The sequence below is a fragment of the Salvelinus alpinus genome, chromosome 3 (assembly GCF_045679555.1).
Source record: "Salvelinus alpinus chromosome 3, SLU_Salpinus.1, whole genome shotgun sequence".
Classification (NCBI taxonomy): domain Eukaryota; kingdom Metazoa; phylum Chordata; class Actinopteri; order Salmoniformes; family Salmonidae; genus Salvelinus; species Salvelinus alpinus.
In genome coordinates, this window is record NC_092088.1 from 16096756 (window position 1) to 16123564 (window position 26809).

The 26809-nt window shown below is 42.0% G+C and overlaps 1 protein-coding gene across 4 annotated transcripts in view; it reads right to left on the minus strand.

Moving 5' to 3' along the window:
- Positions 1-26809, minus strand: part of LOC139570097 (cGMP-dependent protein kinase 1-like) — a 195037-nt gene extending 168228 nt beyond the window's left edge. For 2 of the 4 annotated variants that reach the window (XM_071391632.1, XM_071391631.1), the window contains exons 1-2: positions 26092-26809; positions 4680-4846 (exon numbers count right to left, since the gene is read on the minus strand). In XM_071391632.1, coding sequence (XP_071247733.1) covers positions 4680-4846; positions 26092-26357 — 433 coding nt within the window. In that variant the 5' untranslated portion in view covers positions 26358-26809. Of the gene's footprint in view, positions 1-4679; positions 4847-18840; positions 19358-26091 lie in introns of those variants that run through there. The other 2 variants (XM_071391629.1, XM_071391630.1) reach the window with 2 other exon arrangements.

Sequence of the window (26809 nt, forward strand, 5' to 3'; positions counted from 1 at the left end):
TTGGTCCTCTTCTTTTAACGGCCGTGACACGCATGTCAGAGGTGTCGTGTGTTCATGGTAAATACATCATTAATCAAGGATCTACGTGATAGATTTAGTATTCAGGGAAACCATTCAATCCCATATTATTTATACAACATGAAACTCATTAATGAGTTTAAAGCAGCAATATGTAACTTTTCGGCGACCCGATCAAATTCTCATAGAAATGTGAGTTATAGATCTGTGATTCTCATTGAAAGAACGTCTAAGGAGTGGTAGATCTGTTCTAGGTGCGCTATTTCTATGCTCCTCGTTTTTAAGTTTAGTTTTTTAGTCTTTTACGTTCGGTTTTATATATCAGCTTCAAAAAGCTAAAAATACTATATTTTTGGTTATGGAAAATATATTTCACAGTGGTATAGAGGGGGGAAATGATTGTCTACACTATGATTGCTTGTTTTGTCACAAACTGAAATAAGGCAAACATGAAATGGTGGAGCGATTTCTGCATAGTGCACCTTTAATTAGTTATCAAAAGCAAATTAGGGTTTTGACATTATACACATGTCAATGAGACCAATTAATTTGTAGTGTTGTCGGCTCTGGACCAGTCTGAAACCCCCTGGATGTGACCCCCCCTCCATTTAATCTCCAAACTGCCTCTACTCTAGCCTTCCTCCTGACGCTGACTGCTCAAAGCATTAATGAACTACCCCGTCTGCCATGATCTTCTATATGTTTAGGTTTTTCAGAATTGCATGTTTTTTAAGCATTTAAAGCACTTTGTAATGAAAAGCGCTATAAAAGTTTAATTCATTATTATCTGTTATTTTAATGGAGGAACAGAAGCAGTAAGACAAATCAAATTTGGAACTGCCGGAGGACAGACAGATACTGTGGTCTGTTTCCTTGCCCACAAGGCTCAGTTAGGCTATGAATCTGTTGCTAATTGAAAAGCTCTGTTTATTTTAGCTGACCCATTTTGTGTCTGGTGCCCGTAGTCAACGCCGCACTGAGCAAGATGCCCTGCTGCTAAAAAAGTAAAAATGTTCAAACTTGAAAAGCTCTGCCTGTGGATTAATATATTTCACCTCAGGTGTACAAATAAATACAGCACAGCTGGGTGTGATTGGAGAAAGTAGCTCAAAGGGAAGTCTACTTCATGTGGTTTGTCCATACTCTAAAGAAGTCAATGACCTACAATGAACCCACAAATAAATTCATTATTCCTCAAATTAGTTTTTATCATTTTCATTTCACAAGAAATTCACTTTTTTCTGATAACTTTTCCTCAGACGTTACCATTGTGTTAGCCTCGTCGAGAACCAGGCTTGGGAGGTGTGACAATGACGTGATATTGGAGGTATAGTAGCGCTGAGGAGCACATTCAAGGTGAATCCCATCAGACGGGAGAATAACTTTTCTAAGAATCAATTTTCTTCCCATTAGCAAATCCACTGGTCCCTCATGGCTCCATCGACGGGGACACCTTGAACCGCATCAAGGCAGCTTCCCTCCCTGCTCAACTCTGCTCGGCCGTAGTGGGCGCCTGTGGCCAGATTAGGGTATTTGTCTTGCTTACTCGTAATCAATGGCAGAGTGTGGCACAATGACAGCTTAAGCCAAGATAGGTTCTCTGAAATCAGCTTACACATCTTCCTCAAGACCAGTTAGAAGTTTTAATGTCACATGCACAAGTGCAGTGAAATGCCTTTCTTGCAAACTCAAAACCCAACAATGCAATAATCAATAACAATGTATTACTAGAAAAAAAACAAGAAATAAGAATAAGAAATAAACTAAGTAAGTAAGCATACTATACAGAATAACAGAGGGACTAAGAACCACTCATGACTTGGAGAAGGATTTTCTCTGTCATTTCTGTCATACATACACATGGAGTACTCTGATAACATACATAAAGCATGCTATCAGAGTACTCCATGTGGTATCAAGATAGGAAACAAAGACACGAAAAGGAGCTGGGAAGAAGAAACTGGTGTAAACAGGCTTTTTAAGTCTTCTTTTCAACAGCAATGTCTGTGCCAAAAAAAATCACCCAGTTCCTCTGAGAACAGGATCTTTCTGTAAAGTTCCCCGTAATGGTATGTAACAACTGAACCATTACATATTGGGACAAAAACTATTTGGAACAAAAATGACCACATACTGGTTATGGCTCCTTAACCCTTTACAGTTGTGGGAATTGGCCTCTATGGACAGGGCTAAATTGAAATGTTTTTTTACAGTAGAAATATGAAAATCATATGCATAACCATGGTAGCAATTGAAAGGGAACAGTTTGGATATAATGGGGAAATGATTAGACCAAAAGTGAATACACAACAGTTCACCTGGCTTAAGACTGAATCCAAACATTACACTGGTGATTTTATGTGCATTATACATTTACTGTACATTTCGCCGCATTTGTTGATAACAAAATCTGAAAATATTCTGGCTACATTAGTAACATGATAAGAATATTCCTGGTAAATGTGAATTGACTTTAACATTCAGCTAAAGACTGTTATTCATCGTACCAATGATTTGTCCGGGATGTGAGTTGATCGTCTCCAACTCATGTTGAGATTCAAAGTTCAAACCATTTTAAACGCGCCGCTGCAGCTTCACACTTTTCTGGTCTGCTTTGAGTTTTTTCTTAACGCATCATTTATACCTTTTGCTCGAAAGGGGCAGTTCCGGCAGTTCCGAACTCACTCTGGGGAGGTGATTACTCACTGTGCAAAGTTATGGAAAATAATGATCTCTTATAGCTTCTCAAATCATATCCCTCTCTTAACAAAAACACTTTCATCATTTCCCATAATACATGCACAACCCATAGTATGGAAACTTCATCTATGTAGTGGGTATACTTTCCAAGTTACAGTATTTCCTTTATAACATTTTTAGTGAGATCACAAAATAACAAACAAAATGACGTTAGTGTTCTATAGATCGCCTCTAACCATTCCCCACATTCTACATTAGAAATATTGTTCCATTATTCGCTTTTGAACGTGTTAGAGTTTCAGTGGGAAAAAGTCTGTTGAGACGAAACACATTCCTTTGGTGAATTTGGAGAGCACAGGTCTGGATCTTCTCCATTGATTTACAACAGGACGTGAGTTGTTAATCCCCACTAGTTCTATCCTCCCCCCTCTACGGGTGAACGGGGGTCTGATTGAAGTTAGTCATTGCAAACCTGATCTGACATATTTGGATTCTCGTGGTCTGTCATGACATGGGGTAGGTGCAACATAAAACAAAACATATACAAGGGTTTGAGTGAGAGGACTAACTGGTATCTCCAAGATGCCACACACTTCTCCAAAGTGGGCACAGTTCCTAAGTAATTTCAATGCACTTTTATAGTCTACATCTATGAGGTGCTTTTTTGGACTCTCCTAATTGTGCCGTTGAGGAACTACAGCAAGCACACTTGTAGTTGTTTTGTGTGGAACACAACCCTGCATCCCCGCCATCACACAATTATGTTATTGACAGTAGACAAACATAGGCTCATTCTGTTCAGAACAACCCAGGGTATGACGCTATGTCATCTTTTAGCTGTACATAAACATAATGATCATAAGCGTTGACACTTTATATGACATGAGTTTTATGATATGGAAATGTGAAGTGCACATTTGGACTCATGGGTGTTTGGCTTGCTTGTATAAAATGAAAGCTGTATTTATAATCCTCAACGTCTCATCTTTCAAACTACATCGAGTCCTCTTAATCTACAGCATTTCCCTCATTCAGACAACAAAACAATTGCAAAAGTTGCCCAGTTAGCAGGAGGGATCTGGCAACTTCTTGTCTCGTCCGGTCGTCAGGTTCAGAATAGCTTTCAGTCAAAAGCCATACAACGCAGTGAAGTGCACACCTCACAAATCCCACTCCATTATAAATGTTTTGCTCTGGCTCTGCTGAATAAACATGACATAAGAAATCATGACATTTCCGTGGTTACGAAACTGTGTCGCAACAAACCTGAAAGGAACAGTTGACATGAATCATGGCTAACGCTAGCTACGCTATCCCCTCTGGCCTTGATGGATTCACTCCATTCCTTCATTAATGGCTGATTTCTCACAGGGGGATAAACTGGTGAATTACAGCCCAGCAGAGGACCGTTCATTCACTTTCCTGGAAATGCATCTTTACTGTCGGTCATTGTTTCCAGATCTGTTCTTAAATAAACTGGTGATGAATAACAGGGATGTGAACAGAAGGTCTTAACCATGAAAGTCCCACAGTAGATACAGTACACTCTTAGTGGTGACTCGAGGAACCCTGGAGAACCTCAAGGAACCCCTGGAGTTCCTCAAGGACCCATTGCTAGTCAATTTACAGTGTACAAACTTAACATGATGAACAGGAATGACATTTACTGTAACAGGTGGCCAAAAAGAACTATCTGAAAGCCACGCCTCCAATAAGCCACGCCTCCAATCTGATAGGCTGCCACTTCTACAATATATTATTAAAAAGGTTTAAAATTGAACCACTCCCATCACAAAAAGTTTATAGTTTGAACCCACATTTACAAATGTGTTCATCAATGTCCTTTTCAGAGGGGTTCCTCTAAGAACTTTTTAGAACTGAAAAGTTCAAAAAGGCAAATGGAAGTTGAGTTTTCTTCAACATAGGAGGTTAACATGGCTGACTTTTCGCACAATGCTTACCTTCCATCACATACACCAATGAGCCCACATCCCCTTCTTTGATGATGCAGCTGTCTGTGGCATATTCAACTGGGTACATGCAGTCAACGATCTCTTGGATCTGAGAAAGCTCAAGGTTCTTCATGAAGTCGTTGTCAAGAATGGCCTCCTTGATTAAGTCCTTGGACCTGTGAATTGAATGAAAAGAGAGTAACGTTCTATTCCTGAAGATAAAGTGCAGAAAAAGTCACTAAATTGAGAACAATTAGCAAATGAAACAGTTGATGTGAATAAGAATCTGCAGTGTGGCTCAACGTCTGTTTCTTTTGACAGACTGCTTTCACAAAAAAGACCAAAAAACTTCACTTTCCTCTATAAATAAAGCTATTTGTGAGCATCCAGTCAACAGTTTGGAAATGAAATGCACTTGAAGGCCCATATTGGAGAGAAGTGCCCCATAACCAGTAATTTGAGACAGAAATCACCATACTGCATCTCCCCGCCTTAGGGCATGTGAATAGAATCAGTTCTTATCTCTACACCAGCGCTCTTGTATAGGCTGGAGGGAAGATAAGGCATTTTACTACCCTGCATTTTACCTCAGACGCCTTGCTATGAATGACTACCCACAAGTACCTCATCCAGCAATTTGCCTTAAAAGACCAGCTTCAGAAGTACTCTGGCTTCACTATATCCTAATCGAGAATGTGGGCACTTTAAAAATCATATGGACTTATTCTTTGGGAATTAATATTATTATTATTATGTTGTCTCATGTGGTAGTAGGGTTAACGGAATCTACAGTAATTTTGGTAATTAAGAGAAAATCTATGGCAATCTATCGTAACTTTAGTAATTTATACTTGAAAACCTTTTTTTTAATGTATTGATATATAGTATATATGTTTTTTTATCTGTGTCCATATTGTACATGAGTTTCCAGTGGATAGGCCATATGGTTCAAGAGAAAATAGCCGAACTAATGAAAAAAAACATCTAATCAACAATGGTATAATTTTTTTATTAACTCTGCAACTCTCTTCCAACTTTTCACAACTGCCACAAGTTTGACGCCAAAACATGTCATTCTATTTTTTATTTGAAAATCATCTTATTTAATTATTTCATATATTTTGCATTAAGGCCACACAGAGGGCCAGAGATAAATTACAGACACCTGTGATAATCTGAAATACCCAAAAGGGCCACTAGATGTCTTGTGATAAAATATCAAAAGTTTTCAGTAATATACCCTCTCTTTGCAATCCTATGGGGGAGGATGTTTCACGATGGGAGATCTGTTCCAGCAAATCCTAGCTGAGCTGGTAGATTGGTGCTGCTGCCCTTCGGAGGTACGGAGAACTGAGAGATGACACTCAGACACAAAGCATTAGTTCTGTTCTGCCGGCACCACTTAAACACTGGTATTGTGTGTTAATGTCCTTGGAGTCAAGATAACGCTGTGCTCACAATGATGTAATAAAGCCAGTTCTGAATTCATATTCCACTTCTGATAGCTTTGTTTTCCCTGAAGTCCCAAAAACACACAGTGGGACACTGTCAGATGGGTCCTTCAGGCGGCTGCAACTTTAAATGAGTTTCAATTTGATGGGTACTTAGAGTTGTCGCTGAGCTTTTCTTCATTTTCTTCAAGACTTCTCCACAAATCAGATAAAATATTTACTTGGCAATGCTAGCTTTCAAGACAGTTTTGCAATAGACCACAGTATTTCAAAGTATATTATTTGCCTTTACCTAGTCTCTTTTTTCTGTTTTTGAACAGGCGATCAGATGTATTGTAGAATGCATAGATTTCAGCTGGAAGCAGGGGTGGGAGGATGGTGGTGGGTGGTGGTGGATACCAAAATGTGCCTAGCTCTCTACCTGTAACATCTGGCTCTAAACCATCACAGTAACCTCGGGGAAAGGAGCCTGAGGTTGAAGAGAAAGAGGCAAGAGATCTCCTTTGGGACCTGTGCTTAATAAACCTGCCCATTTCCCCCAGTACTACTACCCTCCTTACAGACAACAGCACAGTAATCAACTGTTTGCAGTTTCCATACTGCTTGTGTTTGTTCAGAGACGCGTAGGAGTGCTAAATGAATTCTGAAGCTCTCCTTATCAAAAACCCATTCTGATTAAAGGTTGAATAGAGAGCAAGATGTGATTCTGGCACAGTGGGACATGTGTGATTTGGTAAAAAGCAATCTCACTTTGATGACCAGTTCATTGTCACTTGTGTATTACAGTGCTGCCTGGCAACATGTGTGCTTAGCAGTGACTACAGCTGTGTAACTGTCACAGCCTTATCCAGAGGCTTGGCAGAAGTGAAGAGTTTCAGTGAAGCAACAAGGAAGAGCAGACACAGATGGGCTCCTTGAGTAATGAGTGAATCTCAAATTAAATCAGATAGGGCATCGCAGACAATGACAAAATCAAATGTTCTGCCTTTTTGTGAAGAAATAAATCAGCATGAATAGCTTATCATCTCGTTTTGTGTGGGGACCCCTAACACTGTGTTCTTCTGAGAAACCTCTCTGTTCCATACACTGCAAGTTCAAGGCATTTCAATAACTGTATTTCAATATTAGAACATTAAAAACTAACTAAATAACTTCTCTCTGTGATTTAACTGAAGGTCACAAGTTCCATCAAGACACATTCTATACTAAAACTATAATGCAAGCTTATTTTCAGTTGACTAAACAGCAAAACTATTCAGCTGAGGATTAAAATATTGTAATGTACCCCGTATGAAACACTTCGACACTCATTTGCTGTGATTAGATTTACCTGGCACTCCAGTCGTGCCCATTACAGTGTAGCAAAATTCTGGTATAACATTTACTTTTTTTCTTATTTTCTCACTTTCTTTCAGCAGTGTTATCACTCCATGTATAATTACAGATTAATCATTCTTTAATTTAGATTTTAGAGAACAATATGCATAATAAATGTTTTGCCATTCTTGAAAGCCTGTAGCATTTAACAAACTGACTATATAATAAAATTGCTAAAACCATGATACACGACATGACCAAAAGTATCTGGACATCTGCTCGTCAAACATATCATTCCAAAATAATGGGTATTAATGTGGAGTTGGTCGCCTGTTTGCTGCCATAACAGCCTCCACTCTTCTGGGAAGGCTTTCCAATGGATGTTGGAACAATGCTGTGGGGACTTGATTCAATTCAGCCACAAGCGCATTAATGAGGTCAGGCACTGATGTTGGGCGATTAGGCCTGGGTCACAGTCGGCGTTCCAATTCATCCCAAAGGTGTTTGATTGGGTTGAGGTCAGGGCTCTGTCCAGGCCAGTCAAGTTCTTCCACACCGATCGTCAAATCATTTCTGTATGGACCTTGCTTGATGTACGGAGGCATTGTCATGCTGAAACAGGAAAGGGCCTTCCCCAAACTGTTGCCACAAAGTTAGAAGCATCTAGAAGGCCATTGTATGCTGTAGCGTTAATATTTCCCTTCACTGGAACTAAGGGGCCTAGCCCGAACCATGAAAAACAGCCGCAGACCATTATTCCTCCACCACCAAACTTTACAGTTTGCACTATGCATTGGGGCAGGTATCTTTCTCCTGACATCCACCAAACTCAGATTCATCCGTCAGACTGCCAGATGGTGAAGCGTGATTCATCACTCCAGAGAACGCATTTCCACTGCTCCAGAGTCCAATGGCGGCGAGTCCAATGGTGGCGAGCTTTGCGCTGCTCGGCCATAGATACCCACTTCACGAAGCTCGCGACAAACAGTTATCGTTGCTTCCTGAGGCAGTTTGGAATTCGGTAGTGAGTGTTACAACTGAGGACAGATGATTTTTATACGCTTCAGCACTCAGCTGTCCCATTCTGTGAGCTTGTGTGGCCTACCATGTCACGGCTGACTTGTTGTTGCTCCTAGACGTTTCAACTTCACAATAACAGCACTTACAGTTGACCGGGGCAGCTCAAGCGGGGCAGACATTTGATGAATTGACTTGTTGGAAAGATGACATCCTATTACGGTGCCACAATGCAAGTCACCGAGCTCTTCAGTAAGGCCATTCTACTGTCAATGTTTGTCTATGGTGATTGCATGGCTGTGTGCTCGATTTTATACACCTGTCAGTAACGGGTGCGGCTGAAATAGCAGAAAGCAATAATTTGAACGGGTGTCCACATACTTTTGGTGATGTAGAGTATTATAACAGAGAGAACAGACTTTTATCATTTAGATTGCTTCCAATACTGAAATGCTTCCTTTAAAATTACATTATAGAGACATTGTGAAAGAACCTTGGACCTTAGATGCCCTCAACATTTACAGTCCAACGCATTTATAAACGCTTATCAAGTGTCACTGTGGTTACAGCAGCAGCAGAAGGGATATTTATGGAAGGAACATGTCCGAAAGACATGCCAGATCAATGTTTGAAAGGCCACAGAGTCTCTCCAAATAGTCTCAGTGAAAGAACATCGTCAATTCATCAAGGCTAAGTCTCTATTACAATTTTCATGAACAAAATCAACGGTGAGTAAAGCAAAATGTTTAATTAAAATAACTGTCCAGTGTTTCCAGATTTCTATCAAATATGACCTAAACTGAGTGTACAAAACATTAAAGATACCTTCCTAATACTTTTTTTATTAAGTAGCTGTTAAGTAGCTGTTTAGTAGCTGTTTTCTGTGCTGAAATGGCGTGGGCGTACCCCAACATAGTCCAGTAGATACGCTCTAAAACGTCTCTATTTGATATAGAAGTGTGAAAATTGGCACACTTGCATAGTTTTTCATGCTGAACAAAACCTGATATAGTGCGACTTGAGGAAAGCCCCAGGTCGACAGGGAGCGCCCCCTATAGGTCAATGGTGAAAATGCATTTACCTGTATTGACGTTTTGGGTAATGGATTCCCCTGTGTTAGGTCTACATAGCCCCAAAATAGCTAAACATGTTTGGATTGGTTTGAGGTACTCATTCAATCAACAACCAAAACCATATGGAATTTGTTTTGTCCTTTATGATCGATGATTAAAAACCATCAAATCGCAGTAAAATGTGTATATTTTCACTTTCAAAGTGGTGTATCAAATACAAAGTTACCGTTGACACTCTACAAAAGTGATATCTGTTCCCTGAAGTCTACTGATTACAATGATACATAATATGATATTATACACTGTGTCACTTATTAGAAATGTGCCAGGAAACCTGCCCAGTGCAGGTCACTCTACGAGAAATCCCATAGGAATGCATTATGTCCAGCAGGGACAAAGGTAACCCATTTGAGCAAAATCCCTTTATGATGACGCCACAAAACTAAATAAAGCTATAGTGCTATTGCAGATTTCCCCTATTGCACTCTAGGGAAGCAGTTTTACAAAATGGCCACCAACCAGCTCCATGGGGCCAAATAGGACTGGTTTGACATGGCAGTATTTCAATAAATAATTGCTACATAATGCCCGATGATGGCTTGAAATGTTTGAGTTGGTTGGGAATAAAAGGGCCCAAATATGCCATATACAGTACCAGTCAGAAGTTTGGTCAAACCTTCTCATTCAAGGGTTTTTCTTTATTTGTACTATTTTCTACATTGTAGAACAATAGTGAAGACATCAAAACTATGAAATAACAGATATGGAATCATGTAGCAACCACAAAAGTGTTAAACAAATCGAAAAATATTTTAGATTTGAGATTCTTCAAAGTAGCCACCATTTGCCTTGAGAGCTTTGCACACTCTTGGCATTAGCTTTGCACACTCTTGGCATTCTCTCAACCAGCTTCACCTGGAATGCTTTTCCAACAGTCTTGAAGTAGTTCGTACAAATGCTGAGCACTTGTTGGCTGCTTTTCCTTCACTCTGCGGTCCAACTCACCCCAAACCATCTCAATTGGGTTGAGGTCGGGTGATTGTTGAGGCCAGGTCATCTGATGCAGCACTCCATCACTCTCCTTCTTGGTCAAATAGCCCTTACACAGCCTGGAGGTGTGTTGGGTCATTGTCCTGTTGAAAAACAAATGATAGTCCCACTAAGCCCACACCAAATGGGATGGCGTACCGCTGGTTAAGTGGGCCTTGAATTCTAAATAAATCACTGACAGTGTCACCAGCAAACCACCCCCACACCATCACTCCTCCTCCTCCATGCTTCACGGTGGGAACCACACATGCAGAGATCATCCGTTCACCTACTCTGTGTCTCACAAAGACACGGTGGTTGAAACCAAAAATCTCAAATTTGGACTCATCAGACCAAAGGACAGATTTCACTGGTCTAATGTCCATTGTTCGTGTTTCTTGGCCCAAGCAAGTCTCTTATTATTATTGGTTTCCTTTATTAGTGGTTTCTATACAGCAATTAGACCATGAAGGCCTGATTCACGCAGTCTCCTCTGAACAGTTGATGTTGAGATGTGTCTGTTACTTGAACTCTGTGAAGAATTTATTTGGGCTGAAATCTGAGGTGCAGTTAATTGCCGATTTCTGAGGCTGGTAACTCTAATGAACTTATCCTCTGCAGCAGAGGTGACTCTGGGTTTTCCTTTCCTGTGGTGGTCCTCATGATAGCCAGTTTCATCATAGCGCTTGATGTTTTTTGCGACTGCACTTGAAGAAACTTTAAAAGTTCTTCAAATTTTCTGGATTGACTGACCTTCATGTCTTAAAGTAATGATGGACTGTTATTTCTCTTTACTTATTTGAACTGTTCTTGCCATAATATGGACTTGGTCTTTTACCAAATAGGGCTATCTTCTGTAAACCACACCTACCTTGTCACAACACATCTCAAACGCATTAAGGGAATAAAATCCACAAATTTACTTTTAACAAGGCACACCTGTTAATTGAAATGCATTCCAGGTGACTACATCATAAAACTGATTGAGAGAATGCCAAGAAAGATGACATCATCCTCTATGAGGAAATAGCAAGCATTTTTTAAATGGTCTGTTCGAGATACAAGTTAGAGGTAGGTTTTATTCTCCAAGTGTTTTTTTCTCCAACTATGCACAAATACGGGTTTAATATAGGATGAGTCAACAACATTACTTGGGTATGAGTTAACAGAATATTAACTTTTAAAAGGTGAGATTTTTACTGGGCAGTTACTTTAAGAAAACAAATATACCCAACAAATCCCTGCAGTATATTCCTTTCAGCTACACTAACCAGGTTTCCATCCAACCTTTTTCTGCAGGTAAAGTAGATGTCGGATAAAAAATGTCATGACAGGCCTGATGGAGACAGAATATCTGTTGGTAAACTTTCCAAATGTAGACAAAACAAGATACGCTAGACAAGGTGGGATCTTTCTGTGTCAGTAAAATCTATTATGCAAAAAATGTCAGTGGAAATGCTTTTATTCAGAAATATTGATATAATAATCACCATATCGAAGTAAACTTGGAATCACGCAATGACATGTTTTGTGGTCCTCCCACTATGACTTGTCGGGGAAGCATGCAGTTTATTAGGCTACAGATTAAATAAGTTATGATAAACTTCACAGGGTGGTGAAAGTGCAAGGTGATGAGATTGATGCTCCTTTCCAATAAATATGTGCACTACGTCATTACGCACAGCCTTTTATCTGAAAAATGTCCATTTGATGGAAGCACATCAAACATTTTCGAGTATTCTCATGAAAATCTGTTGCCAATTGGAGGGAAACCTAGCTAATGACTCATCTGACTCAAAAATATTCGGAGAAAAAGCACAAAAGGGGAGAGCGGCGCCATTAGTTATTTTGGAGGCACTGAACTCCAGCTGGTGACTAGTGTCAGAAGACCGACACCCTTGGTGGCCTGCCAACCACTCCCTTTGAAGAGGGTTTGAGGACAATGGACAGAAATGCCACTGCTCATCAGGCTGCTCCAAATTAATCAGATCCTTTGATATTCAGCATTAATTGGGTGTCCTGGCAGGCTTTTCAGGGGAATACTACACATGGCCATGTGGAGACTGGTGAGAAGCTTTGGTTGTAGTCTATTGAATAATGACTGAGATCGACTTGGATGGATTGACATTGCAGAACTATGGTATCGTGTGTCACAGTCATATGTTAACTGACAGTCGACTAGACTCCAGCTTGGCCCCTGTTCTGTTTTTGTGTCTTTTTGTGTCACGTTTTATTTCCTTCGCTTCAGATAGCGCGTCCCTGTCAAAGCCCAGAGATAAACACAGAGCGGTTCCCTTAAAAGGAGAAAGTATGCTGCTTTAGAGCACAGCCGGATGGATAGACAGCATTCCTACAGACTTTATAGGACCCTTGGACTGAGGGTGCAAGAATCAAACTCTTTCCCTCAATGCCCTGACCATACCTTCCAATCTAAGAAGCCTGAGAAAGGTTGGGATTGTTTACAACCTACACAGTTTCAGAAATAGAGTTTCAAAGGCATGCATGACTTGTAAAGAAAATAACGTCACATCAGTGCACATATGTAGGGGCTCCCGAGTGGTGCCGCGGTCTAAGGCACTGCTTCTCAGTACTAAAGGCATCACTACAGACCCTGGTTTGATTCCAGGCTGTATCACAACTGGCCGTGATTGAGAGTCTCATAGGGGGGCGCACAATTGGCACAGCGTCGTCCGGATTTGGCCAGGGTAGGCTGTCATTGTAAATAAAAATAAATATGTGGTATTTGTTTGGGCAGTAGTTCATAACAATTATTATAGTATTGCTGCTGTGGGGTGAGTCCACGCCAGAATGGGCAAAAAAAATAAATGTGTGTCAGATTGTTCTGGCAATTATCACGTTTGATATGCTTTTTACATTTGTATCACAATCCTGGATTGTAAACGGTCATGGTCAAAACATATTGCTACAACAGTAGCTAAGATGGGGAGAAGTCTGTCCATAATAAAGTGCTACTCTGCCTTCTTAACAACACTATCAACAAGCCAGGTCCTACAGGCCCTAGTTTTGTCGCACCTGGAATACTGTTCAGTTGTGTGGTCAGGTGCCACAAAAATGGACTTGGGAAAATTGCAATTGGCTCAGAACAGGGCAGCACTGCTGGCCCTTGGATGTACACAGAGAGCTAACATTAATAATAAGCATGTCAAACTCTCCTGGCTCAAAGTGGAGGAGAGATTGACTTCATCACTACTTGTATTTGTGAGAGGTATTGACATGTTGAATTCACAGAGCTGTCTGTCTGAACAACTGGCACACAGCTCAGACACCCATGCATACCCCAAAAGACATGCCACCAGAGGTCTCTTCACTGTCCCCAAGTCCAGAACAGACTATGGGAGGCGCATAGTACGACGTAGAGCCATAACTACATGAAACTCTATTCCACATCAAGTAACTCATGCAAGCAGTAAAAAAATTTAAAACAGATAAAAATACACATTATAGAACAGCGGGGACTGTGAAGAGACACAAACATAGGCACAGACACATGCATACAAACACATGATAACATATGCACTATATACACACGTACACATGGATTTTTTATTGTAGATATGTGGTAGAAGAGTAGTGGCCTGAGGGCACACACTTAATGTGTTGTGAAATGTGTTGTGATTGTATTTTTATGTTTTTAAAATTGTATAACTGCCTTAAAACTTCTTAAAGCTAGGGGGCAGTATTTTGACGTCCGGATGAAAAGCGTGCCCAAAGTAAACTGCCTGTTACTCAGGCCCAGAAGCTAGGATATGCATATAATTGGTAGATTTGGATAGAAAACTCTACAATTTCTAAAACTATTAAAATAATGTCTGTGAGTATAACATAACTGATTTTGCAGTCGAAACCCCGAAGACAAACCATCCAGGGGAGAAAAAAAATTGAGGTCATAGGATTTTCCAATGGTTTTCTATGGGAAACCCTGTTTATTAGGAACCTGGTTGCTGTTCCTATGGCTTCCAATAGTTGTCAACAGTTGTTTGGACCAAGTTTACAGGTAACTTATTAGATACTTTGTAGTCATGTTGGGCGAGTTGGAACCGGTGTATTTCTGAATCAAATGCGCCAAATAAATGGACATTTTGGGGATATAAAGAAGGAATTTATCGAACAAAACGACCATTCATTGTGTCACTGAGACATTTGGGATTGCAAAAAGAAGACGATCTTCAAAGGTAAGGCATTTATTTTATCGTTATTTCTGACATTTGTGTCGCACCTGCCTGGTTGAAAAATAATTTTCATGTGTTTGTATGCGGGGCGCTGTCCTCAGATAATCGCATGGTGTGCTTTCGCCGTAAAGCCTTTTTGAAATCTGACACAGCGGCTGGATTAACAAGAAATTAAGCTTTATTTTGATGTATTACACTTATATTTTCGTGAATGTTGAATATTGATATTTCTGTAGTTTGAATTCGGGGCTCTGCAATTTCACCGGATGTTGTCAAATCTATCCCGTTGACGGGATTGGCGCGTTAAGGGATCACTAATTGCTGGACCTTAGGAAGAGTAGCTGCTGCATGAGGATTCATCAATACAAACATAAATATTGTTTTTGAAAATCATGATGAAAGTGGCCATTTTAGGCCCCTTTTAGGCCTATACATGCCTCTTGTAAGACCCAATGTCTGCGAACCGTACATGATATGTTACAGACAACATCTTGCTGTCATTATACTCCTAATAGTGTGCTCTAAAATATGGAGTATGTCTACATTCTCAAAATAACCTTTTTTTATTTTGTTACATTTTAAACATATTGTTTAAAACAATATACTCAAGAAAATCAAATATTCCGAGTGGGGGCTCTGCTACTTTTAATATTATGATGCATTTTATGAGCAGCATCAATACAGTGAATTGGGAAATGGATTCAAAGGGGACTCTCTCTGCTGGTATTTGCTGAATGTGCAATCCTACAGGAGGGTTGTGATTGGTTAATTGCCTATAATGTCAATTTCTATGTATAAAATTGATAATTTCTTGAAAATTAGCAGAGAGCCCACTCTGGAAATTGTACTTATTTGAAGAGTATATTGTTCCAAACAATATGTCTTAAAAAAGGAGAATCAAAAAGGGTACTTTGAGATACACTACCGGTCAAAAGTTTTAGAACATCTAATCATTCAAGGGTTTTTCTTAATTTTTTACTATTTTCTACATTGTAGAATAATAGTGAAGACATCAAAACTATGAAATGACAGATATGGAATCATGTAGTAATACAAAAAAGTGTTGTAGAAATCAAAATATATTTGAGATTCTTCAAATTGCCAAAATTTTCCTTGATGACAGCTTTGCACATGCTTGGCATTCTCTCAACCAGCTTCACCTGGAATGCTTTTCCAGCAGTCTTGAAGGAATTCCCACATATGCTGAGCACTTGTTGGCTGCTTTTCCTTCACTCTGCAGTCCGACTCATCCCAAACCATCTCAATTTAGTTGAGGTCGGGAGGTTGTGGAGGCCAGGTCATCTGATGTAGAACTCTATCACTCTCCTTCTTGGTAAAATTGCCCTTACACAGCCTGCATGTGTATTGCGTCATTGTCCTGTTGAAAAACAAATTATAGTCCCACTAGGCCCAAACCTGACGGGATGCGTATCGCTGCAGAATGCTGTGGTAGCCATGCTGGTTAAGTGTGCCTTGAATTCTAAATAAATCACAGACAGCGTCACCAGCAAACCAGCAAACCACCATAACACCTCCTCCTCCATGCTTTACGGTGGTAAATACACATGCTGTTATCATCCGTCCACCTACTCTGCGTCTCACAAAGACACGGTTGGAACCAAAAATCTCAAATTTGGACTCATCAGACCAAAGGACAAATTTCCACTGGTCTAATGTCCATTGCTTGTGTTTCTTGGCCCAAGCAAGTCTCTTCTTATTATTGGTGTCCTTTAGTAGTGGTTTCTTTGCAGCAATTCGACCATGAAGGCCTGATTCACACAGTCTCCTCTGAACAGTTGATGTTGAGATGTGTCTGTTACTTGAACTCTGTGAAGAATTTATTTGGGCTGCAATTTCTTAGGCTGGTAACTCTAGTGAACCTATCCTCTGCAGCAGAGGTAACTCTGGGTCTTCCATTCCTGTGGCAGTCCTCATGAGAGCCAGTTTCATCATAGAGCTTGATGGTTTTTGCAACTGCACAATTTTCCAGATTCACTGACCTTCATGTCTTAAAGTAATGATGGACTGTCGTTTCTCTTTGCTGATTTGAGCTGTTCTTGTCATAATATGGACTTGGTATTTTCCCAAATAGGGCTATGTTCTGTATACCAACCCTACCTTGTCACAACACAACTGATTGGCTCAAACGCATTAAGAAGGAAAGAAATGCCACAGAATAACTTAAGGCACACCTGTTAATTGAAATGCATTCCAGGTGACTACCGCATGAAGCTGGTTGAGAGAATGCCAAGCATGTGCAAAGCTGTCATCAAGACAAAGGGTGGCTACTTTGAAGAATCTCAAATATAAAATATATTTTGATTTGTTTAACACTTTTTTGGTTACTACATGATTCCATGTATTATTTCATAGGTTTTGATGTCTTCACTATTATTCTACAATGTAGAAAATAGTAAAAATAAAGAAAAACCCTGTAATGAGTAGGTGTTCTAAAACATTTGACTGGTACTGTAAATAATATTTGTATATTTAATAAATGAATGTGAATTTTTTTATTTCACTATTAGGAGTATAATGATACCAATACGTTGTCTGTACCATGTACGGATTATAGGGTTTTACCGGAGGCATGTATTTACCGGAGGCATGTGTTTACCGGAGGCATGTATTTACCGGAGGCATGTGTTTACCGGAGGCATGTGTTTACCGGAGGCATGTATTTACCGGAGGCATATGTTTACCGGAGGCATGTGTTTACCGGAGGCATGTATTTACCGGAGGCATGTGTTTACCGGAGGCATGTGTTTACCGGAGGCATGTGTTTACCGGAGGCATGTATTTACCGGAGGCATGTGTTTACCGGAGGCATGTATTTACCGGAGGCATGTATTTACCGGAGGCATATGTTTACCGGAGGCATGTGTTTACCGGAGGCATGTGTTTACCGGAGGCATGTATTTACCGGAGGCATGTATTTACCGGAGGCATGTGTTTACCGGAGGCATGTGTTTACCGGAGGCATGTATTTACCGGAGGCATGTATTTACCGGAGGCATGTGTTTACCGGAGGCATGTGTTTACCGGAGGCATGTATTTACCGGAGGCATGTATTTACCGGAGGCATGTGTTTTCAGGCCATGCTGCTGTGGAATCAACCTGTGCTCGTAGTGTTGTGGAAAAGTATGAAACATTAGTGAGATAGATATACACACACACACACACAAACAATATTTGGAAGAGGGAGAGAACCTATTTGTTTTTCTCTAACGAACTGTCTATCTTGACAGTGGATTACATTATTTACTGACTCCACATAAGAAAATGTTCTTCTCTGTCTTTCTCCTTTGTCTGGACTTTGACAAAACAAACTACTGGAATAGAAAGTTCTGTTGTGTACTCTTAAGGCATTTAGATATACAAATTCATTTTTACTATGCTCAAATTCCCAACCTAATGTTTTCCCTTTATGCAAATATTGTATCTCTTACATGGAAATTGCTATCTGTCCATGTGCGGTATGTTCCTTTATGATTATATGTGTCTTTAGAAGGTAGATGTTGATTTGGCTAGTCAAACAACATTTGAGAACAGTATCAGGGCTTGAGCAACAAGTGAATTATAAATGTTAGCTCTATGCTTTCAGAGGCTGACTTTTACTTTAATGTGTTCATTGCATGTGCATTATGGGGGTTTCCTGACTCTACGTAGCATAGTGTCTGTAGATTTGACTGTGTTTGCTATTGCAGTGAGGTAAGTTGTGTGTGTGTGTGTGTGTGTGTTTTAAAACAAATGTTTCTGTAGAGACTTGTGTTAAGGCTAGTTTTATCATGTATACTCAGCCAGGTGTGTGCACACACCATACTGTCACTACACAACTAGCATGCATTATGCAAAGATGGTTGCTGCATGATATCATGTTTCCATAACAGACACACACACACACACACAACGTACTTCATTGCAAATGCAAACACAGCCACGACTAAAGCCAACATTTTGCCATTCAATTAAACTACTAGCCATCAGTGTTGCTGTGATGGGATTCACTTTTGGTACCACTCATACTCTAATAGGGACAGCAGTCAGCACACAGGTAAGACAAAATGAACAAACACGGACATATGAAACCTACTGTGGGCTCTTGGGGTAGAATGGAAGAGTGACATGACTGAGTTCATGAATGTCAAAGGCGGTGGGCTCTCCTGATATCGCCTGTCTCTTGGTCCTGTGCTGCTCCTGTAGTGCGCTTGCCTTGTGGACTTGTTGCGTCGCCGGTTTGATTACGGATCGGTATTTATCCAGTTCATTCTGAAGCTTTTGAATCAATTCGTCCTTTTGATCCAATTCCAGCTCCAGTTCGTCAATAAGTGCGTCTCGTTGTCGCAACTCCTCAATCTTCTCCTGTAATGCGTATTGGAGATCGCGTAAGGTCCCCATAGTTTTCAGAGAAATCAGGATCACCAGAGCGCAGCAAACTTTGCGAGTGAATCGAATGATGCTTAGATTTGGAAGGCAACCTCCTCGTTCACTGCCACTACACAAATTGAATACTTTCAGGGGGAGAACGACTCATGCGCTTGATTTGAAACGCAGGTGAGTAGCCTTTCAAATAAAAGGTTGGCCAAATGTGACGAACAATACGCTTCATTGTATTGCTCACATACGTCAGTATCCAGAGTGAGCGTCAGCGCTCGCAGGATGCCGAAGCACAATCATTGATCCCCCCACGAGTGTAACAAATTGGTTGCTTTCCTCAATACTATGATCAGCCAATCAGGTATCAGGTAATACACATACCTATGCTCTATAATATTCGTGTAGATGCACCCTACCTGTCAGAGATTATATATTATATATGCACCATACTTCAGTCGTACTGTATCCTATTTTATAGGCAATCACTTTGCACAGAATATCGCATGGTTTCAATAGTAATGTGATAGTAATGTGCAGAAATTGCAGAGACATATGCACTATATTCAATTTAACTCTATGATGCGAACCACTTGTAATTTATAATCAGGCAGGATCCCAATGATGATGGTATTCACCCCTTTGAAGCCACATTGACCCCAAAACACTGGGGTAACAGTTGAATAAGGAACAATGCTATTATCCCAAGGGGTGTGGTATATGGCCAATATACCACGGCAAAGGGCTGTTCTTATGCATGACACAACGCGGAGTGCCTGGATACAGCCCTTAGCCGTGGTATATTGGCCATATACCACAAACCCCAGAGGTGCCTTATTGCTATTATAAACTGGTTACAGAGCAGTAAAAATAAATGTTTTGTCCTATCCGTGGTGTACTGTCTGATATACCATGGCCTTCAGCCAATCAGCATTCAGGCCTCAACCCACCCAGTTTATAATTGGTATTATAAACTGGGTGGTTCGCGCCCTGAATGCTGATTGGCTGACAGCCGTGGTATATATCAGACCGTATACCACAGGTATGACAAAACATTTAGTTTTACTGCTTTGCGTCGTGCATAAGAACAGCCCTTAGCAGTGGTATATTGGCCAACTGGCCATATACCACACCCCCTCTGGCCTTATTGCTTAACCCTACCTTATCCACAGACTTGATATAGAAGTGATGCCGAATGAGGACACCAGGCCTGATAAGGGTCTATAGCTCCCTCCTATGGCCACCTCATGTCATATTCATTGCCCATAATCCCATGAAATAATAAACCCATGTACATTGCAAAGCCAGGCAGGTAGCACTCCAGTTGACACTTATATCCAGCCTTGAAACAAGGCAATATAAACAGTTGTCAAACTTCTAACGTCTGTGTGGATACATATTTCAGAGCATTCAGTGGATTGCAGTTTGAGCCTCGGCTCATTTTACATCCTCTGTGACAGACACAGCTGTCCAATTAAGATAATTAAATGAGTGTGTGTACATATGTGTGGCGTGTGTGTGTGTGTGTGTGTGCGTGCGTCTTGTGAGAGGATTTACGACATCATCCTCAGTGCACATTAAAGTGTCTGAGAGAGCCGGAGTGAGGAGGAGGGATGCAGAGTGTAGTGCCTCTGTTCTAGATACCAGCGCACTGGTAACCCCAAGCAAGCAACTGGTAACCCCAGGCAGGCCACTGGTAAACCCAGGCAGGCCACTGGTAACCCCAGGCAGGCCACTGGTAACCCCAGGCAGGCCACTGGTAACTCCAGGCAGGCCACTGGTAACCCCAGGCAGGCCACTGGTAACCCCAGGCAGGCCACTGGTAACTCCAAGCAGGCCACTGGTAACCCCAAGCAGGCCACTGGTAACCCCAGGCAGGCCACTGGTAACCCCAGGCAGACCACTGGTAACCACTGGTAACCCCAGGCAGACCACTGGTAACCCCAGGCAAGCAACTGGTAACCCCAGGCAAGCAACTGGTAACCCCAGGCAGGCCACTGGTAAACCCAGGCAGGCCACTGGTAACCCCAGGCAGGCCACTGGTAACCCCAGGCAGGCCACTGGTAAGCCCAGGCAGGCCACTGGTAACCCCAGGCATGCCACTGGTAGCCCAGGCAGGCCACTGGTAACTGGTAACCCAAGGTATGCCACTGGTAACTGGTAACCCAAGGCAGGCCACTGGTAACACAAGACAGGCCACTGGTAACACAAGGCAGGCCACTGGTAACCCCAGGAAAGCCACTGGTAACCCCAGGCAGGCCACTGGTAACCCCAGGCAGGTCACTGGTAACCCCAGGCATGCCACTGGTAACCCCAGGCAGGCCACTGGTAACCCCAGGCAGGCCACTGGTAACCCCAGGCAGGCCACTGGTAACCCCAGGCAGGTCACTGGTAACCCCAGGCAGGTCACTGGTAACCCCAGGCAAGCCACTGGTAACCCCAGGCAGGCCACTGGTAACCCCAGGCAGGTCAATGGTAACCCCAGGCATGCCACTGGTAGCCCAGGCAGGCCACTGGTAACCCCAGGCAGGCCACTGGTAACCCCAGGCAGGCCACTGGTAACCCCAGGCAGGTCACTGGTAACCCCAGGCAGGTCACTGGTAACCCCAGGCAAGCCACTGGTAACCCCAGGCAGGCCACTGGTAACCCCAGGCAGACCACTGGTAACCCCAGGCATGCCACTGGTAGCCCAGGCAGGCCACTGGTAACCCAAGGCAGGCCACTGGTAACACAAGACAGGCCACTGGTAACACAAGACAGGCCACTGGTAACACAAGCCAGGCCACTGGTAACACAAGGCAGGCCACTGGTAACACAATGAAGACCACTGGTAACCCCAGGCAGGCCACTGGTAACTCAAGGAAGACCACTGGTAACCCCAGGCAGGCCACTGGTAACTCAAGGAAGACCACTGGTAAACCCAGGCAGGCCACTGGTAACTCAAGGAAGACCACTGGTAAACCCAGGCAGGCCACTGGTAGCTGGTAACCCCAGGCAGGCCACTGGTAACCCCAGGCAGGCCACTGGTAACCCCAGGCAGGCCACTGGTAACACAAGGCAGGCCACTGGTAACCCAAGGAAGACCACTGGTAACCCCAGGCAGGCCACTGGTAACCCCAGGCAGGCCACTGGTAGCTGGTAACACAAGGCAGGCCACTGGTAACCCCAGGCAGGCCACTAGTATTACAAGGCAGGCCACTGGTAACCCCAGGCAGGCCACTAGTATTACAAGGCAGGCCACTGGTAACTGGTAACTAGATACTGCCTGAAAAACTGTAAAAACAAACACTACTGCTTAGACTGTATGTCTACCCTACTGCTATTTGTTATGAAATCATCTTTATACATAGATACATATCTTTATAGATATACTGCACATGCTGCCATATTGTAGGCTGAAAAGTTGGAAAAAAGAGCACTAGTAATTTGACTGCCTGTCTGCCTCCTGCTTATGCTTGCAATGATATCAGCGTCCAAGACATGCCTAGACAGCGGCATGTAATAGCATTAAATCACTAGTTAAGACTGCCTGTCTGTCCTGCTTGCGTTCACTGTATTACTGCAATGTCATTATAGTTGCAACAGACAAAGATGTCTGTACAAAATGTCGATCATGTCGTTTATTACAGTTACAAGAGAAGTTTGTAGGCTACAACATGTCGATGTTCTAGTTACACCAGACAAATACGTTTGTAGAACAAACCTTTCAGCGTAAAATAGCACATGCACATAAAGTCCAGATTTTTTTACGATCAGGAATAATCCTCCGGAGAATCCGGTCACACAGCCACCTCAGGTTCACAAACAGATCCTAACCACCAAGAAGCATTTTGCTCCCATCTTGTGGCAATTGTTATTAGCTGCATATCTAGAGGAGAATATCTGGGACAGTGGTCACTTTCTGTTATGTCTGTGGAGAAACAGCCTTGGGGCACATGGCTCACAGTGCACATGGCTCACAGTGCACATGGCTCACAGTGCACATGGCTCACAGGGCACATGGCTCACAGGGCACATGGCTCACAGTGCACATGGTTCACAGTGCACATGGCTCACAGTGCACAATACTCACAGTGCACATGGCTCACAGTGCACATGGCTCACAGTGCACATGGCTCACAGTGCACATGGTCACAGTGCACATGGCTCACAGTGCACATGGTTCACAGTGCACATGGTTCACAGTGCACATGGCTCACAGTGCACATGGCTCACAGTGCACATGGCTAACAGTGCACATGGCTCACAGTGCACATGGTTCACAGTGCACATGGTTCACAGTGCACATGGCTCACAGTGCACATGGCTCACAGTGCACATGGCTCACAGTGCACACTGAGATCTTTGAGAGTTTCAAAGTGTTTAGTGTTAACACTTTCAATGAGACTTGAGTATAACTGTAGGTGTGTCACATACACAAATATGTGTATGTGACCAAAAACATTTTGATTTGATTTAGTTACTGTGTAATTAAAGGGAATAGCATGAGTCGGACTCAGATCCTCAAATCAAATCATCACATTTTATTTGTCACGTGCGTCAAATACCATGGGTGTAGACCTTACTGTGAAATGCTTACTTACAAGCCCTTATTAACCAACAATGCAGTTTCAAGAAAAATAAGAGTTAAGAAAATATTTATTGAATAAACTAAACTTAAAAATAAAATAAAAACACAATAAAATAACAATAAACACAATAAAATAACAATAATGAGGCTATATACAGGGGGTACCGGTACCGAGTCAATGTGCGGGGGGTACAGGTTAGTTGATGTAATTGAGATAATATGTACATGTAGGTAGGGTTAAAGTGACTATGCATAGATAAGAAACAGTGAGTAGCAGCAGCGTAAAACAAATAAAGGGCGTCAATGCAAATAGTCTGGGTAGACATTTGATTAACTGTTCAGCAGTCTTATGGCTTGGGTGTAGATGCTTTTAAGGAGCCTTTTGGATCTAGACGGCTATCTGGTACTGCTTGCTGTGAACATGTTTGAACGTCGTCACATCTTTTAAAACCATGAACCAAAAAGCAGAGAGAGAGACCGAGAGACTGCAAGGGGGAGAGACAGACAGACATAAAGACAACCAGGGTTAGAGACAGAGAGACAGAGACAGCGAGGGGGAGAGACAGAGAGACATCGAGAAACAGACACATAAAGGCAGAGAGACAGAGAGACAGAGACAGAGAGACAGTGAGGGGGAGAGAAAGAGAAACAGAGACAGAGAGAAAGAGAGAAAGAGAGGGGGAGAGACAGAGGGGGGAGAGACAGAGGGGGGAGAGAGACAGAGACACAGGGCGACAGAGCGAGAGACAGAGAGAGCGAGACAAGAGAGACAGAGAGGAGGGAGAACACAAGGTGCTGACTGACTAAAAGACCAGGGCATCCATTAATGATTCAGAGAACGATGCCATAGATCCACCTTATTAAAACTGTGAATCAAGCTCCTCTGTGACAAGGCATCTCCCACTCAAGTGAAATTAGTGCATCAGTATCAGTATCTCCAGGAGACCAAAACATGGCACTTTCTGAGCCAACAGTAAGCACACATACAATTGTACTATCTGTAGAGTCCAGTGGAGGTTGTTAAGGGGAGGACGGCTCATAATAATGGCTGGAATGGAGTGGAATGGAGTGAATGGAATGGTATCAAACATATGAAAACCATGTTTTTGAAACCAGTCCATTTACTCCATTCCAGCCATTATTATGAGCCGTTCGCCCCTCAGCAGTCAGAGTCGTATCAGCACCGATGCACACTCATAATAAGTATACTCTGAGTCAGGGCACTCAATACTGTAGTGAAGTGTATAAGTACCCAACAGTGATCTCGTAATGTCAATCAGCGATAAAAATACACTTTCACAAGAGTCAGTGGATTATAAATATCAGTGGAATGGGACCACTCTCAGTCAGTGCACTCAATGCAGGCCTGTGGGTGAGGGTCAGTGCACAGTGATCAAAAGTGACTTCAGTTCCACAAAGCTTGTTTACAACTTTAGGTGATGCCTTGGGTGCTCATTAGCAGTATGTCAGGATTCGGTAATCAATGGTGCCCAAACAACACAAGCTGAGAGGACATGTCATAGCAACTAAACAACAGGACAATGTGTCTAAACCGTTCCAATTTATTTCGAGAGCACGTTCTATGAGTAAACCAATCACAGGGGCCACTCGTCGTTGCACAACAGTTAGGTGAATATGTCTAATGAATAAGTTACTCATCACAACAGACATAACATTGTCCCCTCACTTCTCTCCAGGTTACATCACCATGGTGACTGTCGGCATTAAAATTACCACAGCTTTTAGCTGAGCAGCCCTGAATGGGGCCACAGTAACGGGTTATTAGAAGCACCCAGTTGCATTTGCTCTGAAGCATTTGAGGGACGTGAAAAGTGAAATCTGAAAAGCAACGCACAGATTCGGGTTTTAATGGAGAAGCCATACTGTATTTGGTTAAAGACGCATGAATACTGTAGGTCGATACATTGGACGTTTGCATAAAATCATATTTGCATAAAAAGCCTGTTGGTGTTATGGACTTAAATGCCCCCTAAGAGTTTGAAGATGGAGCCAATCAATTAAAATCACCAGACTGCTGTCCTTCTGTCTAAAAGTTGCCGCATCCCTCCCAGACGAAATTACTAATCGATTTATGAGCACATCCTTAATTTTGTGTTGTCTGGTTTATTGGCCTCTCCTCTCATCCAGGATATATGCACAATATAGAAATAGTTAAATTAATTATTTGTAAGGCTAAGTGTAATGGACAAAATGTGTTCGGGAAAATGAAAGAAAAAGAACAGGAAAGACATTACCCACTGGACACAGACGTCAATTCAACGTCTATTCCACGTTGGTTCAACTTAATTTCATTGAAATTATGTGGAAACAACTTTGATTCAACCAGTGTGTGCCCTGTAGGCAATTATGGTGAAGTAGCAATAATAAACTATGTGGTACCTGTCAGACTTGGAATGTTTCCGAAATGCTTCACTGTTTAACTCCTGGAAGGTTCGGTAAGCTTGAGGTTCCGCCGAGATGCCTTGGGCGCGCCTGGTTCTAGGTCCAATTATCTGCGCGCTGGGCAGAACGGATTGACATTTGTGCAGTTTTCGTTTTAATTCGTGGATCTCTTCTTCCTTTTCGGCGAGACGCATCTCCATGTCCTTAATTCTCTCCTCTTTTATCAAAATAATATTTTTGAAGTCTTCTTCTAAATCACTCATGTTGGAACCTGAACAAACTTTCTCCAGGCGGGAACAAAAGATGAAATAGGATCCAATGCGATACACTACTAAAACTCCAAAAATTCGGAGGTAGAAATATGGAGATCAAATCGTCCAAACGGTTCAGCTCACTGTAGGGAGGACAGTTGAGTAACGGCGACAGGGAATGCTGAGTGCTGCTTTTCCTCAGTCCCACGCGTGGTGGACTGACTAATGGTTATATCTCAATGAGAAACCAATTAGGTCTGCTGCTTTCAAGCACAATGCGTGCAGAGACTGCCGTTCAACGTTGAACAACAGAAACTAAACAGAGGACAGCATTTCCAAAATCATTCTAATTATCACTCTCAACCCTAAACTATATTCCTGAAATAGCATAAATGACCATATGAGGCAGTGGATGACGTAGTTTTATGTAACTTGATCCAGCACTTACATGCGAAATTGTCTGA